Source organism: Salvelinus fontinalis, chromosome 42, assembly GCF_029448725.1.
Source record: "Salvelinus fontinalis isolate EN_2023a chromosome 42, ASM2944872v1, whole genome shotgun sequence".
NCBI classification, from domain to species: Eukaryota; Metazoa; Chordata; class Actinopteri; order Salmoniformes; family Salmonidae; genus Salvelinus; species Salvelinus fontinalis.
Genome location: NC_074706.1, coordinates 7,461,283 through 7,481,433, shown reverse-complemented (window position 1 = coordinate 7,481,433; position 20,151 = coordinate 7,461,283). Strand labels below are relative to the sequence as shown.

General features: G+C 43.6%; 1 protein-coding gene across 3 annotated transcripts in view; it reads left to right on the top strand.

Annotated features, from left to right (window-relative positions):
* The window catches only part of LOC129841334 (neuronal membrane glycoprotein M6-a), an 82,604-nt gene that overhangs the window by 49,234 nt on the left and 13,219 nt on the right, over positions 1 to 20,151 (top strand). For all 3 annotated transcript variants that reach the window (XM_055909558.1, XM_055909557.1, XM_055909559.1), the window contains exon 2: positions 20,020 to 20,151. This exon is cut by the window's right edge and continues 61 nt beyond it. In XM_055909558.1, the coding sequence (XP_055765533.1) occupies positions 20,020 to 20,151 (132 nt within the window). The remainder of the gene's footprint in view (positions 1 to 20,019) is intronic.

Genomic DNA, 20,151 nt, shown 5'->3' with positions numbered 1-20,151 from the left:
CATAATGATGGTCATTATGGGCAAACAGTTCTATTTTTGTTTCATCAGACCAGAGGACATTTCTCCAAAAAGTACGATCTTTGTCCCCATGTGCAGTTGCAAACCGTAGTCTGGCTTTTTTATGGAGGATTTGGAGCAGTGGCTTCTTCCTTGCTGAGCAACCTTTCAGTTTATGTCGATATAGGACTCGTTTTACTGTGGATATAGATAATTTTGTACCTGTTTCCTCCAGCATCTTCACAAGGTCCTTTGCTGTTGTTCTGGGATTGATTTGCACTTTTCGCACCAAAGTACGTTCATCTCTAACACAGAACGCGTCTCCTTCCTGAGCGCTATGACAGCTGCGTGTTCCCATGGTGTTTATACTTGCGTACTATTGTTTGTACAGATGAACGTGTTACCTTCAGGCGTTTGGAAATTGCTCCCAAGGATGAACCAGACTTGTGGAGGTCTACAATTTATTTTCTGAGGTCTTGGCTGATTTCTTTAGATTTTCCCATGATGTCAAGCAAAGAGGCACTGAGTTTGAAGGTAGGCCTTGAAATACATCCACAGGTACACCTCCAATTGACTCAAATGATGTCAATTAGCCAATCAGAAGCTTCTAAAGCCATGACATCATTTTGGGGAATTTTTCAAGCTTTCTAAAGTCACAGTCAACTTAGTGTATGTAAACTTCTGACCCACTGGAATTGTGATACAGTGAATTATAAGTGAAATAATCTGTCCGTAAACAATTGTTGGAAAAATTGCATGCACAAAGTAGATGTCCTAACCGACTTGCAAAAACTATAGTTTGTTAACAAGACATTTGTGGAGGGGTTGAAAAATGAGTTTTAATGACTCCAACCTATGTGTATGTAAACTTTCGACTTTAACTCTGTCTGTCTGTCTGTTTATCCATCCGTCTCTCTCTCCGTCTCTCTGTCTCTTTCTCTAGCATCCTTCCACTCTGTGTCAACTTGTACTGTCTTTCATTTCCCTCCCTGTCCCCGATTTTACAGATTTTCAGACTTCGTACTATGAATACAACAGTATTTGAAACTAGACTTTTGATCTGTACAAAGCAGTAAATATAAGCCAGGGAACCAGCGTTTACAGAAACGTACACACTCTGCTCTGCATGTTTATCTTCCAGTCGATTCTGACATCTGTTCCACATCTTAACTATCTCCAAATATGGAGATGTGGCATAGTAGGGGATTTCTGTGACTGGCTTTAAACCAGATCTTCCTAGACCTTACTTAATGTGAATTAGCCCAGTCATAATATACAACACACACGTTGTCCTTCCCAGTGTATCTGTTGTGACATTCTACAGTTAAGTGGGTCACTGAGTGCTAGAGCCGAATTTGCGCTGTTCTCCCTCCCTGTCGCCCGTCGACATGGCAACCACGCTGGTCGATTAAACATGCGCACATGAGTCGGGCGGAGAGGAGGGGTGGAGGAGGAGCCGGAGAGGCCTATACACACCGGCACGAGGAGGAGAGGTTGGTACAGTGTTAAAGCTAACAGCTATAGGGAGCTATTCCTCACATCCGCAACAAAAGGGGAAAGAGGAAGCTGGCCTCTCTATTCCTCACTGTTACATAGGTGGGTTGTTCCTTCTGAACAATAGAAGGTCACTTATAGCTACGTTATCAACGAAACCCATTTGCTAATTGACTTTGATTTATTAAACTACAGTATATAGTATTTCAAACCCTAACAATAGCTGCTTTGCCTGATGTCTATGACCCTTGTGTGTCTTTGTTCAGTCTTACTGCGTGTAGCGGGATGTAATTCCCCTTCCATTGTCTCGTTACCCCTCCCTCACCTCACAGGATTAGCTGGTGTATAGCTGTACAGAGAAAGGATAGAGTGGCAAACGGGGCTGCCTTGTATCAATTACCCACTAGATCCTGGCTTCTATTGAAGACGCTGGTTCTATTCTTTCCCCCGCTCAGAGGTAACCATTAGGTGATTATGACCTTTGATCCCCGTATGGATTAAAGGTGGGAGGGGGGTAATCCCTGGGGTGCCTGTTTGACATGGGCTCTGACAGATGGAAAGACCGGAAAGGTGACGAGAGGGGAGAGAGGCGAGAGGCGAGAGGGAGCGCGAGGTGGTGGGCAGGAGAGGAGTCTCTTTGTCATGAGGGAGACGCCTTCTGTTGCTTGTACTGTAGCAGTGTGTGTGTCTCCACTAAACCGGCTGAACCCTTTAGAACTGGGTCAGGATGACCATTTAGAGGCCTAATAAAATATATTTATTATATTATATTTATTGTCCAAAATGCAGCATGGATTTTTTGTGTGGGATTGAGTATGAACACATCACGGAATGAGGGAGCTTCAATCGTTTTAGTGTGTTCTCATAAAAGTCCATTTTATATGCCGTTCTGCCTGATTGTAAATGCATTTCACCTATGTGACTGTCATTGTTGACAACAATGGGTCATGGTCGATATTGTCTTGTTTTGGCATTGTTATGGTGATTATAGGACAAATACTTATTTCACTGACATTACCTAAACACACCACTCACACATACAGTGGCTTGCGAAAGTATTCACCCCCCTTGGCATTTTTCCTATTTTGTTGCCTTACCACCTGGAATTAAAATAGATATTTGGGGGGTTTGAATCATTTGATTCATTTGAATTATTTGAAGATGCTAAATATGTTTTATTGTGAAACAAGCAAGAAATATGACAACAAAATGAAAAATGTGCATTACTATTCACCCCCCCCCCCCCCCCCCCCCAAAGTCAATACCTTGTAGAGCCACCTTTTGCAGCAATTACAGCTGCAAGTCTCTTGGGGTATGTCTCTCTATGCTTGGCACATCTAGCCACTAGGATTTTTGCCCATTCTTCAAGGCAAAACGGCTCCAGCTCCTTCAAGTTGGATGGGTTCCGCTGGTGTACAGCAATCTTTAAGTCATACCACAGATTCTCAATACAATTGAGGTCTGGGCTTTGACTAGGCCACTCCAAGACATTTAAATGTTTTCCCTTAAACCACTCGAGTGTTGCTTTAACAGTATGCTTAGGGTCATTGTCCTGCTGGAAGGTGAACCTTCATCCCAGTCTGAAATCTCTGGAAGACTGAAACAGGTTGCCCTCGAGAATTTCCCCGTATTTAGCGCCATCCATCATTCCTTAAATTCTGACCAGTTTCCCAGTCCCTGCCGATGAAAAACATCCCCACAACATGATGCTGCCACCACCATGCTTCACTGTGGGGGTGGTGTTCTCAAGGTGTTGAGAGGTGTTGGGTTTGTGCCAGACATACCGCTTTCCTTGATGGTCAAAAGCTCAATTTTAGTCTCATCTGACCAGAGTACCTTCTTCCATATGTTTGAGTCTCCCACACGCCCACTAAACGTGTTTGCCAAAAAAATAAAAAAAGCAATGGCTTTTTTCTGGACACTCTTCCGTAAAGCCCAGATCTGTGGAGTGTATGGCTTAAAATGGTCCTTTGGACAGATACTCCAATCTCCGCTGTGGAGCTTTGCAGCTCCTTCAGGGTTATCTTTGGTCTCTTTGTTGCCTCTCTGATTAATGCCTTCCTTGCCTGGTCCGTGGTGGGCGGCCCTCTCTTGGCAGGTTTGTTGTGGTGCCATATTCTTTCCATTTTTTAATAATGGATTTAATGGTGCTCTGTGGGATGTTCAAAGGTCCTGATATTTTTTTATAACCCAACCCTGATCTGTTCTCCACAACTTTGTCCCTGACCTTTTTGGAGAGCTCTTTGGTCTTCATAGTGCTGCTTGCTTGGTGGTGCCCCTTGCTTAGTGGTGTTGCAGTCTCTGGGGCCTTTCAGAACAGGTGTATATATACTGAGATCATGTGACAGATCATGTGACACTTAGATTGCACACAGGTGTACTTTATTTAACAAATTATGTGACATCTGAAGGTAATTGGTTGCACCAGATCTTATTTAGGGGCTTCATAGCAAAGGGGGGAATACATATGCACGCACCACTTTTCATTTTTTTAGTATTTTTTTTCATTTCACTTCACCAATTTGGACTATTTTGTGTATGTCCGTTACATGAAATCCAAATAAAAATCCATTTAAATTACAGGTTGTAATGCAACAAAGGGGGAAAAACGCCAAGGGGGGTGAACACTTTTGCAATGCACTGTACACACACACACACACACACACACACACACACACACACACACACACACACACACCTATGATCCTGGTTATGCCTTTATAATAAGTCCTCCATCAGACCCGGCCACCGGAATGATTCTCCCCACAGCATCACAACAGCAGCAGCAGCAGCACAGAGCAAGGCGGTCCCAGCGCGACGCTAGGCTAGCTACATTATTAATGACCCTGGCAGGCTAGCAGCCCTAAATAATGGAAGAAGCATCCTCTCTGTCTCCCATCCCGAGCGTTCTGCCTCTGCCACTGCACTCTCCCATTTGTCCAGCCTTCTCTAACATATGCGCCGTCAAGGCAACACCATCGCTACGGCTAAACGCTAGCACGCCAGACAGATGCATAGCGCTAAAATCTAACTGCAGGTGATGGAGCAGATCGCTATAAGGGGACCTATGGACCTGTACTGACAGAGGAGGACAATGGGGTTGGATTTAGTTGATGTGGTTAATGCACTACAGTATGAAGCGTTCCAAAGGACTAGAGGTGGATAGTTACAGTAGGCCTATTGAGAGCCATAACAGAGCCATAACCTATAGCCTACATATATGGCTATGCTTTATGGAAAGCCATGCATGTATTTCCATCTAAAGAAGATAGGACATATGGATAAAGCAAACACGCTTTTCTGAATGGTAGATTGGGTTGAATCGGAGAGGGATTTCAAGTTTGTGGTTCACATCCACATCCTGACCTCACCACACAAGGTTGGAAGGGGTCATCTAAAGGCCACACTAGACCAGGGTATAACCTTGACTATAACCGCCTATGACCCCAAACACAATAGGTCAAAACCAACTAACCGACTCAGAAAACCTACTAAAGATGACATCACTGAGAACTTCAGAACCGTTTTATCAAAGCTGTTTAAAGAGGGGGAAAAGCTGGTTGTGGTTTCCCTAGAGGAAGAGAAGGGAAGAGTCAGGGAAACACACAGACACACACAGCCTGTTTGACGTGACTGTGAGCTCCAGAACTCTGTCAGCTGAAGGGATGCTAGTGACATGTGACGGCTGTCTGCTAGGGCTATCCGGCCTGTCCCCAGGGGAACACCTCTGAAGTGGTGTCGAGGGAGGGAGGGAGGGAGGGAGGGGGAGGTTTGGTGACAACTCTAAACATAGCGTCACCTCAGGGCAGTTGAATTCTGTTTCTCTCTTTCTCTCTGTATCTCTTTCTCTCTATTATGACTCCTCTGAACGTCATATCAAATTCTGGTATCTGACCTCACCACTCTGTTCTCAGGCAGGAGGAGTTAGACTCAACATGAGGTGCTGCATCTCTCTGTGTGTAGACTAGAAGCTGATGCATCTCTTTCACAGAACATAACACTGTCACAGGACATTGGTTCTGTGACAGTGTTAGCAGTGTTTTTGGCATTGAACCTTTGGGACGAATTATCACAACCATGCACCAGTCTGTTGAGGAGAAAAACAATCAAGCATCACACAAAGCATGGGTCCGACAGCTCGGACGCAGGGCAAACTATTACAGACTACAAAGGGAAGCACAGCCTCTAGCTGCCCAGTGACACAAGCCTACCAGATGAGCTAAATTACTTCTATGCTCGCTTCGAGGCAAGCAACACTGAAGCATGCATGAGAGCATCAGCTGTTCTGGACGACTGTGTGATCACACTTTCCGTAGCCGATGTGAGTAAAACCTTTAAACAGGTCAACATTTACAAGGCCGCAGGGCCAGACGGATTACCAGGAAGTGTCTTCACTGACATTTTCAACCTGTCCCTGACTGAGTCTGTAATACCAACATGTTTCAAACAGACCACCATAGTCCCTGTGCCCAAGAACACTAAGGTAACCTGCCTAAATGACTACCGACCCGTAGCACTCACGTATGTAGCCATGAAGTGCTTTGAAAGGCTGGTCATGGCTCACATCAACACCATTATCACAGAAACCCTAGACCAACAACAATTTGCATACCACACCAACAGATCCACAGATGATGCAATCTCTATTCCACTCCACACTGTCCTTTCACACCTGGAAAAAAGGAACACCTATGTAAGAATGCTATTCATTGACTACAGCTCAGCATTCAACACCATAGTGCCCTCAAAGCTCATCACTAAGCTGAACCTGGGACTAAACACCTCCCTCTGTAACTGGATCCTGGACTTCCTGATGGGCCGCCTCCGGGTGGTAAGGGTAGGCAACAAGACATCCGCCACGCTGATCCTCAACATGGGGGCCCCTCAGGGGTGTGTGCTCAGTCCCCTGATGTACTCCCTGTTCACTCATGACTGCATGGCCAGGCACGACTCCAACACCATCATAAATTTTGCTGATGACACAACAGTGGTAGGCCTGATCACCAACAACGACGAGACAGCCTATAGGGAGGAGGTCAGAGACCTGGCCGTGTGGTGCCAGGACAACAGCCTCTCCCTCAATGTGATCAAGACAAAGGAGATGATTGTATACTACAGGAAAAGGAGGACCGAGCACGCCCCCATTCTCATCGACGGAGCTGCAGAGGAGCAGGTTGAGAAGTTCAAGTTCCTTGGTGTCCACATCACCAACAAACTATCATGTTCCAAACACACTTAAGACAGTCGTGGAGAGGGCATGACAAAGCCTATTCCCCCTCAGGAGACTGAAAAGATTTGGCATGGGTCCTCAGATTCTCAAAAGGTTCTACAGCTGCACCATTGAGAGTATCCTGACTGGTTGCATCACTGCCTGGTATGGCAACTCCTCAGCCTCCGACCGCAAGGCACTACAGAGGGTAGTGCGTAAGACCCAGTACATTACTGGGACCAAGCTTCCTGCCACCCAGGACCTCTATATCAGGCGGTACCAGAGGAAGGCCCTACAAATTGTCAAAGACTCCAGCCACCCTAGTCATAGACTGTTCTCTCTGCTACACATTTTTCTTCTTAACTTCTTAAAGCATTTTTGGTTAAGGGCTTGTAAGTAAACATTTCACTGTACGGTCTACACCTGTTTTATTCGGCGCATGTGACAAATACAATTTGATTTGATTTGATTCGCACATTTTCTTGAGTGCTTTGCCACTTTTATTGAGTGCTTTGCACCACTTACAATCAGAGAAAGTGTTGTTGGACTGTCTTTCAAGTGGCTTCATAGTATACCACCGATTTCTCCAATTAACCCATTTCACCCAAACAACAAAAAACACATAAATAAAACAATAAACAATAAAACAAAACAATAATTTGCTGTGTATCTGTCTGTCTCCCTGTGTAAGGAAACATCCCATCACAGAGCCAAAGTAGACCACTTTGAGAGGCGCCTGAGAAAACGGCACCTGCAGTTACAGAAGGGGCTCTGGGACCCTGTTACTGCTCTTACCGCTACTTCTCTAGACTGATATGCAAATTATGCATATTAATTATTCACCAAGCTGCTTTCATATCTCCTGTAGTGTTAGAGGCTTGAACAGCTTATTTTCTTTGTTGCTTGGTGTTGTACTGAAGGATCCTCCCCGGCTCCATTTTTCCCAATCTGTCCTAGTCTCTCTAAATGTTGTCTGGGCTGAGCCATATTACATTTTAATATTAATTTTAATACTCCGATGATGGACCGATGATGGTGGGTTATCCTTCTTAACAGTATTAAAAAAAAAAAAAATGTTTTTACCTCGTCCCACCCCGCTCCCCGACCCAAATCTCCCATCATCCTTTGAACTTTGGAAATGGAGAGAGGGAGGGCCGCTTCAACTCAGCATCTATCCCTTAATATTGACTTTAAATCCTATTAGTGAAAATGTACACCTGCTAGACCAAGACTATTTTTTTCTATGCCAAACACACACACACACACACACACACACACACACACACACACACACACACACACACACACACACACACACACACACACACACACACACACACACACACACACACACACACTTCTTTCCTCATCATTTTTCAGTTTTCTTTCCGTGTCTGTCTATCCTGTATTTTGAATACCGCCACCTTCATAAATCATTTAAAAAGTGATGGTTTAAAGGGAATGCCCCATAGGTACCATAGCAACAAGGCTCTAATCATATAAAATCATGTAGCTTGCCTGCCTCACCGCCGACAGGGATAATTCATCCACTTCTGGAAATTAATTCAGAACAGCTAGTCCAAACCCGATTTACACATGCATTAATAAAAGTAACCAGTTGTACGGACCGATCATTCCAATACGTTCCCCACGAAACTGGTCGCCTAATTCGTTAGCGGACCTGACATTCATTTTAATGTTCTGGCATTTTTTCAAACATTATTGCATCTGACTTGATGGTAATGGTGATGAAAACACCTTCATATTTTGTGTGTGTGTGTGTGTGTGTGTATGTGTGTTTATGTGTGTGTGTGTGTGTGTGTGTGGTTAAAGTGGGGGTTAGCGTGTTATAGCCTGAGGAAAGTAGAGTGTTATTGTTGTGATCTTGGCTTGTCCGTCCTGCTCTGAGGGCGTTGCTTCCCTGACAGTCACACTGTAGGTTTCTGTGGTGACACTACCACAGTACTACCACACTACATTCTCAGTCACACCCAGGGATTTCAAATCACTTGCGATCAATTCTTTATTAAAGATAGATACACGTTTAAGCCTGCAAGAACTATGACACATTTATATGTCATTGAATTGCGCCGAGTTTGATTTGAGTCACACATCGGTCTGAAACATTTACAATTCATAAAGGAATGTCAAATCAAATGTGAGTTCTGTGTCTTCTGTACTGTGTTTCATTTTGGATAAGGATGTCTGTCTATCGGTCTCGCGTGCCGAGAAACTGTGCTAATAACAATAACGATGATGAATATGCAACAAGATTAACAGATAGAATGCTGAGAGAGAAAAAAGAGGCCAATCGTCACCCCCTGTGGAGCCGAGCAGCATGGGAGATATTACCCAGGATGCAGGCTGTCGGTGGAGCATGAGTTGCAATGAGACAAAGGGTTTACTTGAGACACAAAGGGAATAATATCTGCAGTCTGTGCCAAAATTCACACTAGCATACCCACACTAGCATACCCACACTAGCATACCCACACTAGCATACCACTTCAACTAAAGCAATATATTGGGGCATACATTTTAAGTGCTATGCTCATGTAGATAATGGAATACACCGTATTCTATGTGGTTACTGTAAACAATATTCTCCCATCTCTTCCTGTTGTGACATAGAAAGTAGGTAGATACTGTATCATTGGCTTATGATACCGTCTTCTATCCCAACACTGTGTACGGTGCCTGTCTCTCCCTACTCTGTGGCAGTAGATGGTACTCCAGGTAGATACTGCATCTGTATCGACTGTCTGGTATTGACTTTGCCTTCCAACAGACATCTCAGTGCTGCTTGATTCAATTATGAAGGGACAATGGAGTAGAATGAAGTGTCCTGTGACATTGGCACATCGGTTACTGCCCTATGAGACCTGGTGACTAGACTAAATGGGGTGTCTGGTTTCTATTGGTCTAGACTGCGAAAGGGTGAGCTGGACTGGAAGAGTGTGGTGTTAGTCAAGGATAGTTGATCTGATCATATTGGGATCAAGGTTTTGGATCTATATGCAATCTGTCTGTGTGTGTGTGTGTGTTAGAGTTGGGACGATAAATCGTACATTATTGACACCAACCATACCGATCATTTATCGCAGGCTTTTTGCTGATATCGTTCATTACAATAAGTAGCCTACTGTATACAGTTGAAGTCAGAAGTTTACATACACCTTAGCCAAATACATTAAACTTAGTTTAGAATGATTTATTTCAGCTTTTATTTCTTTCATCACATTCCTAGTGGGTCAGAAATTTACATACGCTCAATTAGTATTTGGTAGCATTGCCTTTCAACTTGCTTAACTTTGGTAAAACGTTTCAGGTAGCCTTTTACAACCTTCCCACAATAAGTTGGGTGAATTTTGCCCCATTCCTCCTGACAGAGCTGGTGTAACTGAGTCAGGTTTGTAGGCCTCCTCGCTTTCTCAGTTCTCCCCACAAATGTTCTACAGGATTGAGGTCAGGGCTTTGTGATGGCCACTCCAATAACTTAACTGTTGTCCTTAAGCCATTTTGCCACAACTTTGAAAGTATGCTTGGGGTCATTGTCCATTTGGAAGACCCAGTTGAGACCAAGCTTCAATTTCCTGACTGATGTCTTGAGATATTGCTTCAATTTATCCACATAATTTTCCTGCCTCATGATGCCATCTTTTTTGTGAAGTGCACCAGTCCCTCCTGCAGCAAAGCACCCACACACCATGATGCTGCCACCCCCGTGCTTCATGGTTGGGATGGTGTTCTTTGGCTTGCAAGCCTCCCCTTTTTCCTCCAATCATAACGATGGTCATTATGGCCAAACAGTTCTATTTTTGTTTCATCAGACTAGAGGACATTTCTCCAACAAGTATGATTCGTCCCCAGGTGCAGTTGCAAACCATAGTCTGGCTTTTTTTATGGACGATTCAGAGCAGTGGCTTCTTTCTTGAGCGGCCTTTCAGGTTATGTTGATAAAGGACTTGCTTTACTGTAGATATAGATACTTTTGTATCTGTTTCCTCCAGCATCTTCACAAGGTCCTTTACTGTTCTGGGATTGATTTGCACTTTTCGCACCAAAGTACGTTCATCTCTACGAGACAGTACGCGTCTCCTTCCTGAGCGGTATGACGGCTGGGTGGTCCCATGGTATTTATACTTGCGTACTATTGTTTGTACAGATGAACGTGGTACCTTCATGCATTTGGAAATTGCTCCCAAGGATGAACCAGACTTGTGGAGGTCTACAATTTATTTTCTGAGGTCTTGGCTGATTTCTTTTGATTTTCCCATGATGTCAAGGAAATAGACACTGAGTTTGAAGGTAGGCCTTGAAATACATCCGCAGGTACACCTCCAATTGACTCAAATGGTGTAAATTTGCCTATCAGAAGCTTCTAAAGCCATGACATCATTTTATGGAATTTTCCAAGCTGTTTAAAGGCACAGTCAACTTAGTGTATGTAAACTTCTGACCCACTGGAATTGTGATACAGTGAGTTAAAAATGAAATAATCTGCCTTAAACAATTGTTGGAAAAATGACTTGTGTCATGCACAAAGTATATGTCCTAACCGACTTGCCAAAACTATAGTTTGATAACAAGAGATTTGTGTAGTGGTTGAAGAACGAGTTTTAATGACTCCATCCTAAGTGTAAACTTCCGACTTCAAATGTACTAGAGAAATGTGAAGTTTGAAATGAAATAAGTTTGCTCACGTGGGTGTTTATAAATGGGACAACTAACTAGTAGTAGTAGATCAAGGGATAATAAAAAATACATTAATATTAGAAACTTATCTTTCTATTTATCGTTATCGCATAAATTCAGGCATTTGTCCATTATCGCCCAGCTCTAGCGTGCATGCATGTGTGCCTGTAGCCACGCTGCCCTTGTATAAAGTGACTGGAATAAGAATTATAGTCAAAGGAAATTAATTTAGTCAATGGATATTCAGGTTAATTTCACATTGCCTGGCCTCAGCTCCATAACTCCTATAATTGATGGGATGCTGTACTGTCTGCCAAGGCAGCTGGGATATCTCCTTCTGTATAGATTAACCATGGCTCCTCTTTATACACATGCAAGAGCTCTAGTCCCTTTCTGTAATCTATCAATACCTGCCATGCTATTCTACTGGACGCCGGTCAACATTAACAATGCACTGGACAAACAGATATACCTCTCATCCCCCTTATCACACACACAAACACACAGGCTCTGGGTTGTAGGTAGTTAAACTGTGTCTTAATGGATGTGTAGGCCTAGTGTGTGGTTCACTAAGTCCTATAGTAGTAATAACCTAATTCCCCTCATCCACCACTAATGAGTAACACCCACCTGGCTGATTCACGCCAAGGCAGCCATTTTTTGGCACCCGGGCTCCTCTCATCACGCATCACACTGGTGTTCACACTGAAATGGAGGGTGTGAAACATCAACTAGACTGGCAAATTGAAATAATGGCTGCGTCCTAAATGGCCCCTGTATCCTTTTAGTCTGCATATATAGGGAATAGGGTGCCATTTCAGACGGCGTCACAGTCAGTCCTAGAAACATGGAGGTGTGAAACATGGACTGTACTGAAAATGTCAACCAGAGGGCCAGTCTCAGTGTGAGAAACAGCCGTGGTATATATCGGCTAGTAGCTAACCAACGGACGGTTAGGTCATTACCCATTTGCCTTTGAGCCATTCGGCCTGTTTGCTATTCCAGTCAGGAGTCCAGTTGGAGGATGAAGGCAGCAGAGCTTATCTCAGTACTGCCTCTGAGTCACACGCGCCGGCTGGCTGAGAGATGGGTAATAGCGTCGACCGCTAGCTGTCTGTACGTCTGTCTGAGGAAAGGGAGGGAGACGGCGGTGGTGAAAACATGCTAGCAAGGCTAATGATTGATCATCTCATCTCACTACGGTTCGGCTGTCCATTACAAATGAGATTTGAATCGTGCAAAATGTTCATGCCTTAAGGAGTATGACTCGATGCTGTGAGAAGTAGCTGTGACAGTAATTTGATCATGAACTTCTTCTCACAGGTGCTGGGGGAAAAAATGTACGATTACACACAAGGTTTTGATGTTTGATGTGAGGTCTCAAGGCGGTCTTTAAAAAGTCCCAGTTTAATTAGCGAATTATCTCAGTATAGCGCCGAGCTCAGTTATAGACAATGCAGCATATTTAGATGTAATAACTTGATTTCCTTTGCTTCTGTTCAAAAGCACAACCATATGTAAACCCATGCGCTCCACCTTGTGCATCAGAGCTCAATCGTCAGGCTTTGCAAAAATGAAGTCGTCAGGGCAGAAGTCGACATTGACATGTCCCCTATTCCCAAGGCTGCACAGCCTATATCGACGACTATGTATGCAAACACAGGATGGAATCAGTGGTAATATGAATTGGCTCATTTAACAGTTGGATGAGCTAAAACATAAAGCCTGAACAGACAGGGAAGCCAAACATAAATAATTTGGGGGATTGACAAGTATATAGACTATTATTGTGTAAGGAAGTTCACAAACATGCTAATTTGTATCTTACCCTCACTATGGCCAATCAGAAGGCATACATTCAAATTAGAATCATATTTTAGGAAAATAAGTGGTTTATAGTCAAATGAATGTGTCTCTGTGTATTCTTTCTATCTCTATGAGTGTCTGAACACTTCCACATCTGTCAAAGTCAATGACTGATTGGCTGCATTCCTAATGAGGTTGATGAGTGACTGTTAGTAGTATGAGCTGATTGGCTGTGATCCCAATGAGGTCGATGAGTAACAGTTAGCAGCATGAGCTGATTGGCTGCATTCCCAATGAGGTCAATGACTGACAGTAAGAGCAGGGCGGGCACAACCCCAACTCTAAATCTCTAATACCCTTCAAAGGAGTGGGCACAGAGGTGGGTCAATGTGCCAGCTGGAATGGAATATCACACAGCTTTTAAAATCATTTAATAACAATCCGACTGACGCCATACCTCCCCTCTGTCTCTCGTTTTATTGCCTCACTTTAACGTTTGTTAAATGTCTGAGCAGCTGCTTCGTAATGACAGGCATTCTGGAAGAGGCCTATGCCCCTGCAGGGGATAATAGTGTACAAAGCCAATAAATGCTTATGCCACAGCCTATGCTCTTTCTAGCAACTTCTATGTCATTAGCACTTGAGGTATAGCCTAGGCTAAAATCCATTCTGCTCACTATTTCTGTAAGGGCTGGTTTCAAATCAAATCACATTTGATTTGTCACATGCGCCGAATACAACAGGTGTACGTACACCTTTCAGTGAAATGGTTACTTACAAGCCCTTAACCAACAATGCGGTTTTAAGAAAATACTAACAAAAAAAGTAAGAGATAACAAAAATAAATAATTAAAGAGCAGCAGTAAATAACAATAGCGGTGCTATATACAGGGGGTACCGGTACAGAGTCAATGTGTCAATGTGCGGGGACTCCGGTGTCGAGGTAATTGAGGTAATTATGTACATAAAGGTAGGGTTATTAATGTGGCTATGCATAGATAATAACAGAGAGTAGCAGCAGCGTAGGGGTGGGGGGGGAGTGCAAATAGTCTGGGTAGCCATTTGATTAGCTGTTCAGGAGTCTTATGGCTTGTGGGTAGAAGCTGTTTAGAAGCCTCTAGGACCTAGACTTGTTGCTCTGGTACCGCTTGCCGTGCGGTAGCAGAGAGAGCAGTCTATGACTAGGGTGGCTGGTGGAGTCTTTGGTTTCCCAGACACAGATTAAGCCTAGTCCTGGACTGAAAAGCAAACTCAATGGAGAGTATCTAGTCTCGGCTTAATCTGTGTCCTGGAGCCAGCCCTAAGAGTATAACGCAGGGAATTGTGGGGTATTGTTCCTGCCTATCAAGCTTCATAACCAGACATGGTATATAACCCTATATAAATAGCCTGTCTTAAACACCCGCCCAGGATTTAAAAAAAGAAGTAGGCTTTCTTAATTAAAATTCACAAGCGGGGGTTGCCTTGGAACGTCTTATTTTAAGTAACGGGAACTTTTCCTCCGCAGGGCACAGGGAGGAGGCGAGAAGAGATTACCATTTTAATAAGTAGTGTAGAAGGCTGAGCAGACCAGATAGACAGACTGGGCCCTCACTGGCTGATTAGGCATCCAAGCCAAAGCCCCCTGGGAAATGGAGTTGATAGTGCTGACAGAGAACTATTGAGCCAAGCGAGCATCTCTATCCATCACCATTCAATGTGTGTTTGTGTGCGTGTCACCATCCATCTAGATGAAAAAACAACCACTTAAGACCGCACAGCAGTACAGTAAATTTCCCCTAGCCTCCCCATTAAGGGACTCGTATCCCCTTTAAGATACCTTTAAGAGGCCATTCATCTACTGTTACCTCATCGATCAACAGGACATCCCACTGGGCACAGACGTCATTTCTAATTTGGATGTAATATTTGGTTGAGTTTTCGAATAACATGAACTGAAAGTGAAATCTACAAAACATGCCACTGGATTTAGGTGAAAGCAAAGACAATTCAATCAGTTTTCCACTTTGATTCAACGTCATCACATTGAATTTCTTTGTTGAAATGACGTGGGAACAACGTTGATTCAACCAGTTTTTGCCCACTGGGAGCGCTCTAACTACTCTGTGTCTGTTGGTTTACTGGGCCTTACATACAGTTATTAATCATCTATGTAGCACTATTCTCGTTCATAGGGTGGACATAGAGAGATAGATCATGGATCTGTGTTATTATTTGAGTCAGATGGATCCCATATCAGGTGCCATTAGTTGTAGAGATGATGTGTGGTGTGTTATCCACTTGGAAAGTAAATATTGATTAGTTATCAATCAAAAGTCAGTCATCTATCAAATTCAGTATCCTAGCATAGATTAGACTAGATGAATACATGGATTTATCCCAATCATGAACAGACTAGATGAATAAGACAATATGTTCCTTCCCAGATTTCAAACATGCACACAGCGCCATATGTTCTCTCTCTGTAGGCAAAATCATCCTTTTCCTGACATGCCTGTGGCGTCTGACGTATCGCTAAGAATGATGATCCAACATAGCCCTCCCCCTGCTGGCTGTTCACCAGGCAACTGTGTTGAGTGTTGGACATTGTTAGACGTGTATTTGAACAGAGGGGTCTGAACCAGGCAGTCAGTAGGGTGTTAGATCATCTCTGATGACATCCTATTGGGCGTGTGTGGAGGGAGGGAGTGAGGGAGGCTGGTGGAAGGTTAGGGCTGGTGCCAGTGGTGTAAAGTACTTAAGTAAAAATACTTTAAAGTACTACTTAAGTCGTTTTTGGGGTCTTTCTGTACTTTACTATTTATATTTTACTTTACTTTTACTTCACTTTTTACTTCACTATATTCCTAAAGAAACTAATGTACTTTTTACTCCATACATTTTCCCTGAAACCCAGGGAAATTGTGATGGGGCGGCAGGTAGCCTAGTGGTTAGAGCATTGGACTAGTAACCGAAAGGTTGCAAGATTGAATCCCCAAGCTGAGAAGGTAAAAATCTGTTCTGCCCCTGAACAAGGCAGTTAACCCACTGTTCCTAGGCTGTCATTGAAAATAAGAATTTGTTCTTAACTGACTTGCCTAGTTAAATAAAGGTAAAATAAAAAAAGTGCTAGTTACATTTTGAACACTTAGCAGGACAGGAAAATGGTCCAATTCACGCACTTATCAAGAGAACATCCCTGGTCATCCCTACTGCCTCTGATCTGGCAGACTCAATAAACACAAATGCTTCATTTGTAAATTATGTCTGAGTGTTGGAGTGTGCCCCTGGCTCTCCGTAAATAAAAAAAATAAAAAATGATTCTGTCTGATTTGCTTAATATAAGGAATTTGAAATAATGTATAATTTTACTTTTGACTTTTACTCATGTAGTATTTTACTGGGTGACTTTCACTTTTACAATTTTCTATTAAGGTATCTTTACTTTTACTCATGTATGACAATTGGGTACTTTCTTCACCACTGGCTGTGGCTGGCTCTGGGTGTCCACGCCTATCTGCCGGCCTGTGTGCGTGTACATATATGCAGGTTTAGGGAAAGGGGGATCCCTAGTCAGTTGTCCAACTGAATGCATTCAATTGAAATGTGTCTTCCGCATTTAACCCAACCCCTCTTAATCAGAGAGGTGCGGAGGGCTGCCTTAATCGACATCCACGTCGTCGGCGCCCGGGGAAGAGGATGGCGTGGCTACAGACACATCCTCCTCACAGCGTCTAGCCTGACATATTGTATAGAGGAGGGCAATGTAATTACAACCTGCCACCACCCTATTCAGTCATGTCTCTGCTGGGCTGAGGGCAACGGAAAGCAAACATGGTCTTATTCCGTTTGCAGGCCTTCGCTGTGTTCGAGCGGACTGTGAACACACACACATACGCACACGCACGTACACACACACACCCCACTCACATCAGCTAATAGATTTGTAGAATGAAGGATTTTCCCCCCTGGGAAAGATAGTGAACTGAGCTGCTCGTTCCCACTTTGTGCTGACAATGGCTTTCCCAGATTCAGTCCTGGGGGCATCCGGCCCACCGTTTCCAATGAATATCCATGGACTCTTTCTAATGTTTCTCAACTGAGAGAGCACAGTTTGTGTTAGTATTCTGAGCTGGGCATTGGGGCAAGACGGAAAGGCGTACTTTGGTGAAAGCAGTGGAGGTGCAATCGTGTCATCTTTGCAATTCGTTGCACCTGTTATAGAATGAATAAGATGAAATAGTGAAGTTATAGCTATAGTATTTACAACTGACTCTAGTAAATGCAGTACGATTTTTCAACAAACGTGATCAACCCAGTATCACTTGGAATGGGAAAATACTTTGGTCTGTTAATCCAAGTCATACAGCTTGCTTGAATCATTCCCCAAGTCCTCACCAACATGACGTATCAGCTTTGTAAATAATTGATCAGCTGCCATCATACAGTGGCTTATGACTCCACCGTTTGGACGATTTATCAGGTGTGTTTGTAGATTAATGAAGGTGCCCACTGCCCAAATTGTGCTTTGATCCCTGTGGACTGGGCTCAGAAATCAATACCCCACTGTGTCTAGTCTGCCACAGGAACACACACACACACCCTCTCTCTCACACACACACACACACCAGAGCCGATAGCCTAGTGAAAGTCTACACACCCCTCTTTTTTTTTACATGAATTTGTAAAATGTTCTATAATTTTTATTTCACTTTGAAAATGTGGAGTAGGTTGTGTAGATCGGTAGGGAAAAAATCTTATGTAATCCCTTTTTTAAATAGAATTTTATGGAAGAAAATGTTGAAGACTGTGCAAGGGGTGTGTAGACATTCACTAGCGACCGTATATAGGCATGCCCATTCAGTCCAACACCAAGGAACCAATGTTACTAATATGACTAGGATTGGGGAAATTAGAGACCGCTTACCCTGTACTTTTTTGACACAGAGATTGGTTTTATCTTGCTGCATACCCCTGCATGAAACAGTAATCTTCCCTCAATGCACAAAGAGGAGGGTACAGTAAAATGATCATATATCATTTGCTTACTATTATCACTCTAATTTATTCACCAATATTTATTCATCATGAATATACATTAAAATCCGTATACCACATGGCCTGATGGGATGATGGTAATATGAAACAGTATAGATTACGATTATTTTGTCAGTTTCTCCTCTCCCTGTGTCAGTCTTGGCTCTCTGAAGACATGGGGAGTGAGTTGACGGTCTTTCCTGTCTCTCGCCTGACTGCACAGACACATACACACACACATGCGCACACGCACACACACACTCCTCTGTGCCTTAAGGGGATAATAAGCATGATTGACAGTGAAAGAGACGTGCAGAGGATTCTGAACTAAGTCTGATTTCCTATTGGCTGAAGTCTGGTCCTGTGCTCACGGTAGACTCAATACCACCTGACATCAACTGACTAACACACACACACACACACACACACACACACACACACACACACACACACACACACACACACACACACACACACACACACACACACACACACACACACACACGGTTACGCACATTCTCCAGGCTGCAGCAGTGGTGGTCTCCAGAGCATCCTGTGTGCTCAGAGAGGGGTATAACAGAAATAGACAGGAGTGCTTTCAGGTGGTGTCAAGGTGTAGTGTAGGTGTGAGGGTTATTCATTCACAACACAACTGGGACCCTGCAGTTTAAATGCCTTGCAAGTGTTCTAACTAGAGCAAGTCCAGAGGCACTCATGTACAATAGAGACAGATCAGAACTGGGATTTGTGCTGTAGTCACCAACTGCACAGTAGTAATACAACAAGGAAAACCTAGCCTGAGTGCCAGTCTGTTTGAGCTATCATGCCAACTCCTTTTCATTCACTGTCATGCCAAACACCAATGTTGTTGGCATTGGCAAGAGCACGAAGGGATCTGGGACCAGGCTATGGAAAATAGGAGTTCAATATTGCAATTGGACATTTGCCGATTCGTTTGATAAGCGATATCTGAACCTGGCCTATCCAGTCCAGTTGAAGATGGATGGGAGCGTTCCACTCAAGTATCACAAACACGCTTTTTCTTCATCGGAGACGGTCAGATAGACACTTCCTGTAGTCTGAGATAATAAAACATACTCCCCTCACAGACACAGTATTATCCATTACACTGCATCTCTCCTTCTATCCCTCTCTCACTGTGTCCTCTCCTTCTATCAGTGTTCTGTTTTGTAGCTCTCACTCTCACTCTCATTCACTCTCTCACTCACCGTGTTTACGACTAGTCATAAATCCAGCAGCTGCTCTAGCCTGGGTGAAGGGAGTGATTCCATTTGCAGGGCCGCAATCCGCAATCCACAGATCAATAATGTTTGCACTCTTTGTATTAAACCCATAAATCTGTCCGAGGAACGATTATGATTGGCTGGAGTAACAGTAAACTTCCTTCCCGAGATGGCAACAGGCGATGTATTGGCTATGGGTCAACTGGAGAAATGTGGTTAGAGTGTTTGTTGTTATCGGATGATAGATGGAATATCATTTGAGCGTTTTAAATTAGATGCGGTGGGATTTGGTGTAGTAAAATAGAAGAAATAAAATCAAACGTTGAATGAAAAAGGCTGATTTGATGATCTTCTGATCCTGAATCAACGATTCCCTCGCTGTTACAGTGCTTTTATTTCCTTTGGTTCTGGTGTCAAACGTATTTCAATTCCTGTCAAGCCATGAATAGAGTGTGACATGTACCGTATTTCATGACTAGAGCACCTGTGAATATCTAAGATATTCTACCACCGTCTTCAATCTAAACGTTCTCCTCTTCTCTCTCCGCCCCTGTCCAGGATGCTTTGAGTGCTGCGTCAAATGCCTGGGAGTCCTCCCGTATGCCTCTCTCTTCGCGACCATCCTTCTGTACGCTGGGGTGGCGCTGTTCTGTGGCTGCGGGCACGAGGCCCTCTCTGGCACCGTCACCA